Raw genomic sequence first — 14,731 nt, 5'->3', positions numbered from 1 at the left:
TGTGTGTGTGTTGGGCTCTGTGTGTGTGTGTGATGGGCTCTGTGTGTGTGTGTGATGGGCTCTGTGTGTGTGTGTTGGGCTCTGTGTGTGTGTGTGTTGGGCTCTGTGTGTGTGTGTTGGGCTCTGTGTGTGTGTGTGTTGGGCTCTGTGTGTGTGTGTGTTGGGCTCTGTGTGTGTGTGTGTTGGGCTCTGTGTGTGTGTGTGTGTTGGGCTCTGTGTGTGTGTGTTGGGCTCTGTGTGTGTGTGTGTGTGTTGGGCTCTGTGTGTGTTGGGCTGTGTGTTGGGCTCTGTGTGTGTGTTGGGCTCTGTGTGTGTGGGCTCTGTGTGTGTGTGTGGGGGGCTCTGTGTGTGTGGGGGGGGGCTCTGTGTGGGGGGGCTCGGTGTGTGATTGTGGGGCTCTGTGTGTGGGGCTCTATGTGTGTGGGGCTCTGTGTGTGTGGGGCTCTGTGTGTGTGGGGGGCTCTGTGTGTGTGGGGGGCTCTGTGTGTGTGGGGGGCTCTGTGTGTGTGGGGGGCTCTGTGTGTGTAGGGGGCTCTGTGTGTGGGGGGGGCTCTGTGTGTGTGTGGCTCTGTGTGTGGGGCTCTGTGTGTGGGGCTCTGTGGGGGGGGCTCTGTGTGTGTGTGGGGTTCTGTGTGGCTGTGTGTGGCTCTGTGTGGGGCTCTGTGTGTGGCTGTGTGTGTGGGGTTCTGTGTGTGGGGCTCTGTGTGTGGGGCTCTGTGTGTGGGGGGGCTCTGTGTGTGTGGGGGCTCTGTGTGTGGGGGGGCTCTGTGTGTGGGGGGGCTCTGTGTGTGGGGGGGCTCTGTGTGTGGGGGGGCTCTGTGTGTGGGGGCTCTGTGTGTGGGGGCTCTGTGTGTGTGTGTGGGGGCTCTGTGTGTGTGTGGGGGCTCTGTGTGTGTGGGGGCTCTGTGTGTCTGTGTGTGTGGCTCTGTGTGTGTGGCTGTGTGTGGCTCTGTGTGTGTGTGTGTGTCTCTGTCTGTGTGAGGGTGGCTCTGTCTGTGTGAGGGTGGCTCTGTCTGTGTGAGGGTGGCTCTGTGTGAGGGTGGCTCTGTGTGTAGGTGGCTCTGTGTGGGTGGCTGTGTGTGTGTGGGTGGCTCTATGTGAATGACTCTGTGTGGGTGGCTCTGTGTGGGTGGCTGTGTGTGGGTGGGTGGCTTTGTGTGTGGCTCTGTGTGTGGGTGCAAATGCAATAGGTCTCGCATTTGCGAGAGATTAAGCTATTGGCATTGTAAATGACAATGCCATTTATTTATATGTTTTAAAAACAAAAACATAAATAAAAATAATGTCTTGAGCAATGCCAATAGCTCTAACTTTAACAATGCCGAGACTATTGCATTGTAAATGCTTGTTTGTTTTACGTGCAGACTCACTGACAGTCACTGTGGGAAACTCGCAACTCCAGAGCTCTCAATCATGGCCCGTTTGACAGACTGTTTGAAATGGACCACGATTGAGAGCTCTGGTGTTGAGCTCAAAGGCATTGCAGTTTTTTGGCAGGGGCTGTCACTTGGGCAAAATCTTCTCCCCTGCATTGCCCCGCCACTTTAATTTGATAGAAACCGCCACTGGATAGGATTAATGGCGAAGTGGGCGCTCAGTCACACTTCATAACAAGGCTATGACATTTCTTCCCCAACACTTATGCAAGCCAAATGCCTACATCATTTTAAAAACAATATTATGTTCATAGACAGCTTCATGCAAAGTGCGCAACATTTTCCATGCACCGTGAGGAATAAAAATTACACAACACCAAGATCTCTCTCTAATTTTTTAATTGCTTCCCAAGGACGAGCACTTAAAACTGTGCAAGTGTGTAAGAGCGTATTGTTTCTAAGGCTTCTCTTCTCCCCCTGCAACATATTCTTTCCCATAAACACCGGAGCCTAAGTAAAACAATATAAAATGTATTTCACTTTTAAACATAATTCCTCGGTGAGAATTAGTTGTACAGAAACTGTGTAGGTGGAGCAGTGCTCCCATTATCACGTCACACATGTAATACTCATTTTATTGCCCAGTGTTTTAGAAGTCTTCCATAATGGAAATGACACGTTAATAACATACACGTTTATCAAACCAATAAGGCACTCCGAGGCATATATTGCTGTCTCCCAATCCCAGTTTTTAAGAGACAGAAGTTGTTTAAAGTCCTGTTTTGCAACACCCCAGAAGCATGTATGTGCAGAGCAAACATAAGGTGCCATGTCTTGGAATAGTTTCACATTTTCAGTGTTAGGTTTGACAATGCTCAAAGTTTTACATTCGCTGCACCCTCATAAGTTGACCTCTTTGTAAGAACACAATGGCCGCCCAGAGCATTTGGATAGTTCCAAAGCAGATGTTTGACGTGTATCCAAGTGCACCAGTCTATGGAATCAGGTTCCAAATGTAAGGATTGAGTGTTGGCCAAATTCCATGAAAGTACTTGCAGTAACTACTATCCTACTGTTGAGAGATGCTGGTTCTTCTGGCTGCATTCAAGCCCTTGGTGGCCACTGCTGCTCAGAAAAGCCTGAGGTCCTGAGAGGAGCACTCACTCCTGTGTCTCTTGTACCTGTTTGTGTCAATCCTCAGTGCCTCAGGGTGCTGGATACCCTGAAGTAGGACAGGAATTTGTAGCAGAGGCTCACTACAAAGTACCAGATGTTCCTCGCCATCTGCGACCGTGCAATGAAAATGCGCCAGATGAACACGAGGAGGGCGGTGTTGAAGGCAAAGCGAATGTTTCTTAGCCTAAAGAATGAGAAAAATAACGTTTAGTTCTGTGCGATTCATGGCAATTTTTTAGAAGAGATTACAAATTATTTTTATTGCTGTTAAGGCCCAAAGATAACGATCCGTGACCCCTATGGTACTTTGATCTGGTTCAACTGATGCTGGAATTGGAAGAATGCTCAATTGGACACAACTGAAACACATGTTCGTCTACTTCCTTAATAACAAAATATGCAAACAAAGTTTGCCCCAGGTAAAATTAAGGAAAGATTTGTTGCATCAAGGCAAAACTGAATTTGTAGAACCATTACTGAAAATGTATAGCACTTTGGTTATATGAGGTTTTAAAAAGTGGACAAACCAACCTTAAAAATAAACTTAAAGTGATTTGCTTCAAACAAAGCCCACATGTATTTTGTCATGTTAATCTAGAAACACAACAAACAATGTGAAACTACTTGTGCCATCTTGAACCTCAAGCAATTATTGGGGCTCATTAGGATGGCAGACGGACTTGAGTCCGTCCGCAATCCTGTGATAAACAGGGACTGTCCATAATACATGCGTCGGTCCCGTATAACAAATCAGGATGCGACCGCCACCATGCAATCGCATTTTAGTTTTTAACATTGCGGCGGATGTTGCTCACAGCAGCACCCGCCGCAAAGCGAAAAAACATGTTGTGCATTTCACCAAATGGTGCCTGCCAAGTAGTGTTGTGAAATGTAGGGGGTGTACCATGGGTACCCCCAAGTGCACCCTCACCTCCACCCAACACATGGGGCCCGCAACTGGCCCCCCTAAGTAATCCCCACATGCCTTTCCATGGCGGCATCGCCGCTATGGAAAGGCCTGCAATTACCATCGTCATAATTTGGTGGACGGTGCCTGCTAGGCACCGCCACCATTTTATGGTCCCTGGACCGTCCACCAGGCAATCTGAATGATTGCTTATGGCGGACAAGTGGCAGACGGTCTTTCCGTTCACCCCGGTCATATAACGATCCCCCTCCCCCCCCCCCGTCATCCTAATTCGTCAGGGGGAACCTCAAGGCCGGGGGACAGAAGGACCACGCCACCGCATGGCTGGCAGTGGCGGTCCTTCCACAATCCTAATCGACCCCACTGTTTACTCTATTCTCTGTTACACAAGCAGCAAAACTAGTGCATACTTGCAGAATAGCTATTTTGCCACAGAGTTTGATTGACCGTATGAAGAAACTCGGCTTTTGGACTTTTTCTTCTATAGGCTCATAGAACTTCTTTATAACTTGCAGTATACCTTATAACATACGTTAGATGTTAATTTATACACAATATGTTCAGTCGCTCACTCTCCATTTACTACTGTGTAGTATTCAAACATGTCTGTTTGAAATGTCTAGAACTGTAACAAAGCCAGTTGTAGACAACTTTGCATTTCCAGTCGTTCATACACATCTCCTCTAATTAGTGAGACAATTAGAAATAAATTAAAATCCGACTTTGTATATTTGCCGAATAGCTGTAGTTTCTCTGCAATTGTTTGTATGTACATAGTTTTTTTCTCTATTCCCCTTTCATAAATTCCTTTTTCAGACACTCCTTATACGTTTCGGTTAATTTGATCACATTTCATTAGCATTTTCGTTTTTTTCCTGTTATCACCCTCCAATTTAGCAAAGGCATACCTCTCAACTTGCCCGCCTTTGGCAGGTGTGTCACGCCCTGGCGGGGTCTCACACCTGCCCACTCACCTCCCCCTTTCTCCTGCCAGGGCTACTTTGCGCTCTCCGCTCCCGCTGGAGTTCTGAGGCTCGGACATGCTCTGGTTAGACCCTGACAAGGCACGACAGGATGGACTGAACTTAGAAGACCTGGTACCAGTGTTGTGTAAGTGTATCTGACTTGCATATCACTCGTGTTCTGAAATCGCACAGACACAAAAGAAATGTTGGAAATTTGCTAATATGGTGCAAGGCTGTCGGCGACAGTAATTTGGAAATCATGGCTCAAACATTTCTGTCCGTTTTCACTAACTTTTTTGGAAAGAAAAAAAGCTGACGTCTCCCATTGGCCAAATTAAAAATTGGGGTGGAAGTATTTCTAGATTATGTTTGTTTTGAGAAGATGTATGATGATTGCACCCTCCCTCTTGGATGACATATAATTTTACACATTAAAATGAGTTCACTTTGATATTGCCTACAGATCTCAGGGGCTGGACTTAGTGAATATTGCCCAGCTGACATCCATTGAGGGTGTATTGTTGTCTGTTAACTGTGAATCCAGAAGCTGTAAATAGATACTGGCCTGGAGGGTTGGTTCCTTACTACCTATGGCTGTTGACAAAAAATGTACTGGTTACCGTATGTGTACCCTTAAACTATGGTGTCCAGTGCACAATGCAGACCAATAAGATGATATGAAATGTCTTTGTGTGGTGTTTGGAACCTGTTCCATAGAAAGGATGGAGAGGATCCTACCCCACCTCTTCCCGGCAAGTCTTCAGCCATAGTGAACATTACCTCATCAGGAATAGGCAGAGTTTACTGTGACTGTTTTCACTAATGCTTACTTTCGTAAGTGCTGTCTTGCTGCTGGTAGTCCCGACATGTCCTCGTTCAGCACATATTTCTTTGTTCCCATGCAGTAGTTTTCAATGTACTCTGCCCAGTTGAGTTGACGCACATCAAAGTTAAATGCCTGATGTTGTGAAAACAAAACAGATAAACAGTATCTCAAGCACCTCAGTTTTAAAGAATAAAATGAATAAACTGTGCATGTGCTTCAAACGACAGATAGATGTTACATGAAGATAAAAATAACCCTTTGCTTCAAATATGACCTTAGGCTCACAAGCACCAGTTAATAACCAAGGGGCATATTATCAAGGACCGGTGCTAAAATTATCGCTGTTTTATCGGCAGGAAACTGCCGATAAAATGGCGATAATGGGCTTGATAATACGCCCTTGTTAATTCCCATGGAAGCCCTTGTTCTTGTGTTAACATGGGCTTCTATGGGAATTAACAAGGGCGTACTATCAAGCCCATTATCGCCGTTTTATCGGCAGTTTCCTGCCGATAAAACGGTGATAATTTTAACACCGGTCCTTGATAATATGCCCCATAGATCTTTCAAATTCTTGATGACATTGCCAGGTCTCCCAAATTCATAAGTGCTTTCATTTAAGGCCATTGTTACCTCTTTACCATTTCAAGAAACTTACTGTCCTTACTGTAAAATGGATTCCCTCCTCCCCCATCAGTTTGACTCACAGACATTGTGTAGTATTGCCAGGTAAATGATGAATAGGCAAGCAGAAGTAGAAGTTGAAGAGGCTTTATTGTAGGTATCAAGCTAGAGACCTCATCCACCAAAGTCCAGCTGACAAATGGCTTGCTACTGAACCCAACATTCTAAGTAGAGCCATTCTACATTGGAACATAAGGGAAAAGTTATACAAGGAGGAAAGTTTACAGTGTAGGATACCACAGCACCTCCCTCCCATCAACAACACAAGCAATAAGAGCAAAAGGCATAAAAAGAAAACAAAACAAACACATTTTTTAAGAAGTGACAAAACCTCTCAAGCGGGAAGAACTAAATCTCCGCCTCGTGGATCTTCTCACTTCACCACCAGACGACGGCGTGGAAGAAGAAGAAGAACAAGTGTCACGCATGACACCATTTGAACGACAAACAACTCTACTGAGGTTCCAAACCTTATGATCTTGTGTCCTGATTGCGTTACCTAAAAGTTTGATAACCTTTATAGGTTTGCTGAATTTAGAAACACCAATCTTCCTTTCTGGCACTTGATCCTCACCACATCCCCCACACAAACAACCGTTTTTTTAACAGCATTCCTCTCATCATACTCACTTTCTTCAATGCATTTTCTCTAACTCTTTCTCCTTCCAAATAGTGGTGTCACGCGTGTTATCACAAGAACCTGCAGTCTGACCAATTTTACTTGAAACCCAAGAGGGTTTAAGTGGGGTACAAGCAGATCTACCTTTAAACAAAATGAAGGGTGTGACCCCAGTGGAAGAATGCGCAGTGAATCTGTACTCTCAAACTTTCTTTTTCAGAGCCTCCTCCCAATCACACCTAGAAACAAGAGCTAACTGCATTGCCTCTTTAAGCACTTTAATAAACCTCACAACTACACCGTTGCTTTCTGGATGGTACACCGCAGCACGCTTATGAACAATGCTCCTCTCACTTAAAAACTTCTCTACAAGGGCAGAAGTGAACCGCATCCCGTTATCAGTAAGAACCGAACTCGGTAAACCCTCACAAGCAAACAGTTCATCTAGAAAAGAGATGACACAAGATACTATTTTGATGAAGGGCCACCTGGAAAACATCCACACACACCAAAACATTTATCTTGACTATTCCCTTTCACAGGACCCAAAATATCCAAGGAGATATCTACCCACGGGCCTTCAGATTGTTTCCTAATAACCATAGGTTGTGTTCTACATTTCAAAATCTTGTCACTCACAGAACATTGCACACAATCACGCACCAATCTTTCAATTTCCATGTCCATGGTAGGCCACCAATACACATCTCTGACTCTCGCCTTAGTTTTGGCAATGCCCATGTGACTAGAGTGTGCAAAATCAATAATTTTAGATCTTAATTTCACAGGAGGTATGAGTCTGCTACCTCTGACCAGCAAACCATTAAGTATTGACCGTTGGTCTTTTGCACACCAAAACCCCTTAATGTCTTCTCCACAGTCCTTCTTTTGGTACCAACCATCACGCACAAACCCAACAACTTGCTGTAGGTTTGGATCAGAATCTAATTCAGAAAACCATTTATTCTCCGTGATTACACCTTGCGTGACAACACACACCTTAAAACTCTCAAAAGGATCCTCAATATCAACAAAAGAGTCATCCAGGTGATCAGATACTTCATCGCCTGTAAGTCTGGACAAACAGTCCGCAAGTAAATTGTTAGTGCCTGGTAAATAGGAAACTTTAAATTCAAAATCTTGTAATGGCACAACCCATTTCCTTATTCTGTGTGAAATGCAATCTAAGCCTTTTTTCCCAAAAACTTCTTTAAGGGGCTTATGATCTGAAATAACTGTGAAACTCTTACCCCACACAAACATCTTAAGCTTATGAATAGCCCAGTACACAGCCAATGCTTCTTTTTCAACAACCGAGTAATTGCACTCGGCACCCCTCAATTGTCTTGAAATGAATAGGATAGTCTTGTCAACTTCCTCACCTTTTTGTAGCAGAACAGCACCAATGCCTTTGCAGCTTGCATCAGTCATAATATATGAATCCTTTCCAGGATCAATACTAGCTAAATTTTGTGCGTGACTAAGACAACTCTTTATGAATCTCTTGCCCTTTCTTCAGTAAGTTCCTCATTTTTTCCGTTTTTTTAGCAAACCCTGGGACAAATTTGTTATAAAATTCAGACATCCCTAGAAATTTAACCAATTCATCCTTACAGTTGGGATATTTAAGGTTGGAAATTGCCTCTACCAAGGACGGTTTAGGCTTAATACCAGAGCTAGAAACTAGATGTCCAAGATATTCAATCGCCTCCACCCCAAGCTTACACTTATCAAGTCTAAGAGTGAGGCCCGCATCCTTCAACCTATCCAAGACATCAGAAATCCTTTCTTCATCACGATTAAGACCATGAACCAAAATGTCGTCCTGATAGACCTTTATAACTTTAATCCCAACCGAAACACCTTCCATTACTATTTGGAATACGGACGCGGCTGATATCAGACCGAATGGCATCCTGAGAAATTTATAGGTACCGAAAGGAGTGATAAAAGTAGTAAACTCCTGACAAGATGGGTGTAATCTGACCTGGTGGTAAGCGGAGGAGAGATCTAAAGTTGAGAAAAACGCAGCACCACCCAACTAAGACATCATTTCTGTTATGTTGGGTAATGGATAATGGTCGACTATAACCGCTTTATTCAACTCCCTCATTTCAATGCACAATCTTGCCTCGCCATTACCTTCTGAGCCATAACCACCGGAGAAACCCACTCCGTGCCTTCCACCTCCTCTATCACACCGTTACTCATCAATTTATCCAACTCAGCCTTCATTTTGTCACGTACTAAAAGAGGTACATTCCTAACCTTGGCTACTTTGGGGACTGAATCTTTTCTTAATTTTATTAAATGAAGATATTTCTTTAGACAACCCAGATCCTTACTGAATACACTTGGATATTTCTTCGCCCAGTGACAATCATCTGAAACCACATCCACACTGGGAGGTATGTCTCTCAAACACACAGAGGGAGTTTGGTTGGGGTCAAGATAAACTCCAAGGTCTCTTTGATGTGCCCAACTGATGAGAGAATCCCCTTTCATGGAGACATACATTTTCCCAGCTGTAACTCTTCCTTTAAAATCAATTGTGCCCATGAAATACCCCAAGAGATTTATGACCTGACCACCATAGCCCTTAGGGATTATGTCCGGTTTGAGAAACTTAACCTTACCTACAAGACAATTCTCGAAGAAGAGCTTGGGTATCAAGGTGATTCTAGCTCCAGAATCAAACAACATTTCAACTGAACACTCGTCAATCAACACCTTTTCCATGGGACCATCCGTATCAACAGCATTGACCTGAGACACAACAATCTCACTTTGTGTTTGGTCAAAAATATGTACCTCCCTTACTTTCTTTTGACTCTTGTTCGACCTACATTTCGCAGAATGCCCTTTTCTCTTAAACACAGAACAAGAGTGTAAGAGTGTAAGAGTAGAGTGGGAGAGGGAGATGTCCCCAAGTGGGGTGGGACCCCACCCAAGTAACTGGAAGGGGGCCAAATAAGGGGGAAGAGAAGAAGTTAGTAGGCACTTAAGGGGGGTAATGTTAGGAGGGAATCGCCAACAACAGCAGACAGTACCACTCACTGACACTTGGATATTTGTAGAGCCAATAGGACAGGTGAAAGGGGGGAAAAGAATCAAGAAATTAAACCCCTTGAACCGTTCCCAGCTACTATCCGCATTTGGAAAGTGCCCCAGCCGAAGATATGTTAGCACTGATGATCTAAAAGAAGTGGGGTTCACGGTAAACAGTAAGGGGGAGGAAATAACTAAGGTTTTACTCCACTCAGCCCTAATAAAGGATGCTATAGAAAAGGCAGAGACCGAGATGCTACGGGAAGGCATTAGAATACTAAAAAGGAAGGAAGTATTATCGGACAAGTTAGGGAATTAATTCCTCAGAAATCACGCAGCTTTAGGCGACAAATAAAAATGATCAACCTGGGGAGAGGTATTAAAGACGCCCTAGAAATCACGATAAGATCCAACGACCAAAGGTGGGATATGGAAGATGCACTTGTTGGGAATAGATACAGAGAGCTGGCATACATGAGTGGTGAGGAAGATGGTTTTACGAGTGAGATCGATTAGGAAGTAGGATCGCCACACAGCCTATCTATAATGACCTGGAACATAAATGGGTACAATAGAATAGTGGCACAGGAGGATTTTAAAAATATCTTGAGGAAAAACTACATCGTTTGCCTCCAGGAAACTTGGCTGTGTGGCGAAATCCCTGCTACCGTAGGTTTTACTCATTATGTAAAAGCCGCTAAAAGGAATACGGTGGGTAGACCCTCAGGGGGTTTGATGACGTTGATCTCTACAAGGATTGCCAAGGACATTGAACCCTTGGAACTAAAGTGCAACTGGGCACTGGGTAATAGAGTGCGAACAATAAACAATATGTTGGGGGGTGAAAGCCTATGCATTATAAATGTATATATTCAGAAAGGGAAAGCAAATGAATATAAGGCAGACTTGGAATGTTTAAAAACTGACCTGGATGAGGTGTGTAACCGGTTTCCAAGGGATGTGCTCATAATATTGGGAGACTTCAACCATAAATTGAACCCTAAAATAATGGATTCTTGGTTGAAGGACTTAATGGATGCATATAAAATAGAGCGGGCGCAATTTCCCTGCTGCGAGACTTCAACTAAAGATGATGAGCTTGGGCAACTGCTGGGGGTAATGGGATTTGTATGTACCAACGGTAGAAAGAAAGCAGACAGGTCTGTGAAGCGTACCTTTAAGGTAGGGCAACAATTGTGCCCCATAGATTACGTATTCACACAGGCCTGGCATTTCCATCTTATCAAACAGTTTGAAATTCTGGGGGTGGAGGGTAGTGACCACTATCCACTGCAGGTTAAACTTCAGGTAAATGGCCCCCCGCAAAGACAAAAAGTGCTATTAGTAGATGTAGAATACCCCAAGCGGTTAACAACACGAATCACCGATGAATTTATACAGAAACTAAGTGCATATCAGCTAACTGTGAATTTGGGTAACCTTGTACCAGAAGAGAGCATAGCCTGGTACGAGGGTATAATAAGGCAATTGGTGGAATGCCTCCGGATTAAGTTAAAGTGTAATAACCATAAATCAGTAAACAATGCGACATTACACCCTAATAATACCAAACATTGGTTTGATGCTGAATGCCGGAAACTAAAGGCCGGTATTAAGAAACAAGAAAGACGCCTCAGAGGTAACTACAGTGAGGAAGTGGTATCAGAACTCAAAAAAATGAAGTTAAAATATAAGACAGTTATCAGAGATAAAAAAAGGAGTTTTAAGGATAAATATTGGGATAACTTACTCGTGGTAATTGAAGACAAAAATGTGAAAGGCTTTTGGAGGATAATACAGGATTGTATGGGAAAAGCACAAGGAACTATGCAGTGCTCAGTGCCAGAGGACAAGTGGCTGACCTACCTAGAGGAAATTTATGGTAAATGGCCAATGAGGGAGGGAATAATGGTAAATGCTTGGCCAGGAATAAGTGAAGAATTAAAAACCCACTTTTTCCCAGATCGATTTAGAACCATAATATCTAGGTTAAACCTAACACGGGCAGCTGGCCCTGACAACCTGCCAGCTGTCATAATAAAATCAAACATAGAATGGTGGGCAGAGTTCCTTTCAAACATGTTTTTAGGGATCCTAAATACAGGTGAATTCCCTGCAAATTGGAAAGGGGCTATTGTTAGGCCAATCCATAAAAAAGGTGATGTAAACTCCCCCAAAAATTACCGTTTAATAAACCTTTTGGATATAGGTGAAAAGGTCTTTTCCAAGGTAATCCTAGGGATATTAAAGGAGTGGGTGGAAGACAAACAGATAATACCCCCAGAGCAGAGGGGGTTCAAAGAAGGCCACTCAACGATTGACCATTGTTTTGCTCTGTGGTCCATCGCACGGAAGTCAATTGATCAGAGGAGCAATTTATTCTGCTGTTTCGTTGACTTCAGTGCAGCCTTTGATCTTGTGGACAGGGAACAGCTGTGGTCAACACTAGTAGGGTATGAACTACAGGATGACCTGCTGGTCCTTATCCAGGCATTACATACAGAAAATTGGGCACAGATAATATTGGACACGGATGGAGGACTGACCGGTAAAATTCCTATTGGGAACGGCTTACGGCAGGGGTGCGTCTTAGACCCCCTGCTGTTCGCCCTGTTTTTAGCTGACCTACCCCAAGTAATAAGAGATGTCAGAGGGGCGAACCCGAAACTGGGAGGAAAGCACATATCGTGCCTCCTTTATGCCGATGACCTAGTAATTATGGATCAAACGGAGATAGGCCTCCAGAGAAAACTAAATAGGTTTAAAGAATACTGTACGAGTAAAACATTAGTGGTAAATATGGATAATACCAAAATTGTATGTTTTGGGAGAAGGAAAGTGAAGTTCTCGTGGTATCTTGGCACAATTTTGCTTGAGAGGGTGACCAATTACAGATATTTGGGAATGTGGTTCTCAGGTAACATGAAGTGGCACACACACCTGCAAGCATTACAAATAAGGGCATTAGCGTCGGTCAAAGGCCTAAAAAGATTTAATAACACCTATGGTGAAAGGTCAGATAGACCGGTCTTAAAAGCTTATCAAGCAATGGTCCCCCCACAATTTTTGTATGGAGCCGAGGTTATTTATCTCAGTGGCAAGACCTCCTGGGATAGAGAGGAGGGAAATATATTAAAAAGCTTATTCGCTCTGCCAAAATCCTCTATGGTGCAGGCAGCACGACTGGAGCTGGGAATAACCTCCTGGGCTATAACTGCTTGTATGAGCCTTGTACGCTTCTGGCAGCGGTTGGGAGTAGGGGAAATCGCTAAAATCTCCCAATGGGCTAAGGAGGAAACTACCATTAGTGAGCTTCCCTGGGCAAAAGAGGTGAGAGCCTCAATAAGCAAGGCTTATGGGGTGTTAGATTTGAAGGTATGCTTGCCGCAAGACCCCATAATATTTGGGAAAAAAGAATTAAAGATTCAAGGGGTCAATATGTCCCGTAGTTATGATCGGGAATACCTTGCTCAAAAGACATCGGTAGCACACATGAAAGTGGCTTGGGAGAGCAGTCAACACTTCCCCTACGTGGATCGGCTACCCAGCCATAATTTGAGGCGAGAAGTCTTGAAAATGCGAATTGGCATAAACCCAGGTTATGCGAATAACGGGGTTCGAAACCTAATGATAGGATGTAATGGGAAATGCACTTGCACTTTAGGAACCACCTGCGATATTTTACATATTTTATTAGATTGTACGAGATTTTTAGATTTTCGAAAGGAGTTTTTATGTCCAATTTTTAAAAAATATAAGATTACGCACAGAATGCAAGCTGCTACTCTTTTGGTGGAAATGGAGAATTTAGATATAGCCTGTGCGTTGGGGAAATATATGAATAAAGTTAAGTTGTTCCTCAAATGCGCAGAAGAATATGTGTAGTGTAGCCCTTACCTTTGAATAAAGGTAGAGATACCAAGGGATAACAGTAGTAAAAACTGCATTCTGAAGAAGTTATGTATAGGCAACATTTTAGCGATTTTAACAAATAAATGTTATAATACTCCGTTTTAAAAGGAATAAGAGAAGTTAAACTACATGTATCTTGTGGTGTAATTGTGATTTTAATATTATCATGTTATGCTGCTGCTCTTTCTCTTTGTTGAATATTGTCATGTTTTGCTGCTGTCTTTTTTCTTATCATGGAATGTGGAATGTACTTTAAGGTTTTAACAAATCAAATAAAGTTTTGTTTGACTGACTGAACAAGTCATTATCAACCCTGGGCAATCTTTGGCATTGGCCAGATGGCCCAAATTACCACAACAATAACACTTTACATTTGCCAATTTAATATTCGAAATTGTGTTCTTGTTTTCACTGGAATTTCCAGTCTCAAGAGACGACGATTTTTGAGAGGCAGCACCTGAGGAAGACTTTATTTCTTTGACCTCAGTGGTTCCTTTTTTTTCTTCAGAAATATTCTTTCGAATCACTACAGAACAAGTATTAGAATGTTCATGTAGTTTAAGTGCAGTTATCACTTCTTGGAGAGTAGGGTTGTCTTTCTGCCATAGGTTATCCTTTGCTTTCTCAAGAGAAGAACCAAGCATCAATTGGTCTCTGAGGCGCTCATCCAGAGAGCCAGCAAAAGAACAGGTAGAAGCAAGTTTACGAAGAGCATTCATATATTGCTCAACAGTTTCATCTTGACTCTGCATCCTTTTACCAAAATGAAAACGTTCCAACACCATACTAAGTTTAGGAAGATAATGGAGATCCATTTTCTTAATACATATCTCATATTCATTAAGAGAAGTAGCATCATCTTGATCCGGGAGATTCTCAAAAACATCTTGCCCCTCTGAGCCCAAACAGTGCATAAAAAGAGAAGACTTTCTCTATGCGCTGAGCGAGGTGCCACAAACTCTGGCATAATGTGCGAAAACTTTTTTCCATTTGAGCCAAGGGATGGGAGGATCGCCGGGCTCAGAGAGAAAGAAAGGTGGAGCCGTGACATTTTGCATGTTGAAAGAGAACTACCGTACTCAGAATACTTTTGCAGAAACAAAACAGGTTAAATTTAATTTTCCTAAAATTAAACCTATGCTTTCAACCCCATATAGTGAAATTGTAATATTAAAACTTTCTCCTACAATACCCCAC

General features: G+C 43.2%; 1 protein-coding gene across 1 annotated transcript in view; it reads right to left on the bottom strand.

Moving 5' to 3' along the window:
* Positions 1-1,758: 1,758 nt before the first annotated feature.
* FAR2 (fatty acyl-CoA reductase 2) overlaps positions 1,759-14,731 on the bottom strand; it is a 499,288-nt gene continuing 486,315 nt past the window's right edge. The window contains exons 11-12 of the mRNA XM_078673760.1: positions 5,276-5,403; positions 1,759-2,736 (exon numbers count right to left, since the gene is read on the bottom strand). Coding sequence (XP_078529886.1) covers positions 2,574-2,736; positions 5,276-5,403 — 291 coding nt within the window. The 3' untranslated portion in view covers positions 1,759-2,573. The remainder of the gene's footprint in view (positions 2,737-5,275; positions 5,404-14,731) is intronic.

This window comes from Lissotriton helveticus, chromosome 1_1 (genome assembly GCF_964261635.1).
Source record: "Lissotriton helveticus chromosome 1_1, aLisHel1.1, whole genome shotgun sequence".
Taxonomy (NCBI): Eukaryota; Metazoa; Chordata; class Amphibia; order Caudata; family Salamandridae; genus Lissotriton; species Lissotriton helveticus.
The sequence above is the reverse complement of the archived record's forward strand: the minus strand, read 5'-3'. Positions and strand labels throughout refer to the sequence as shown.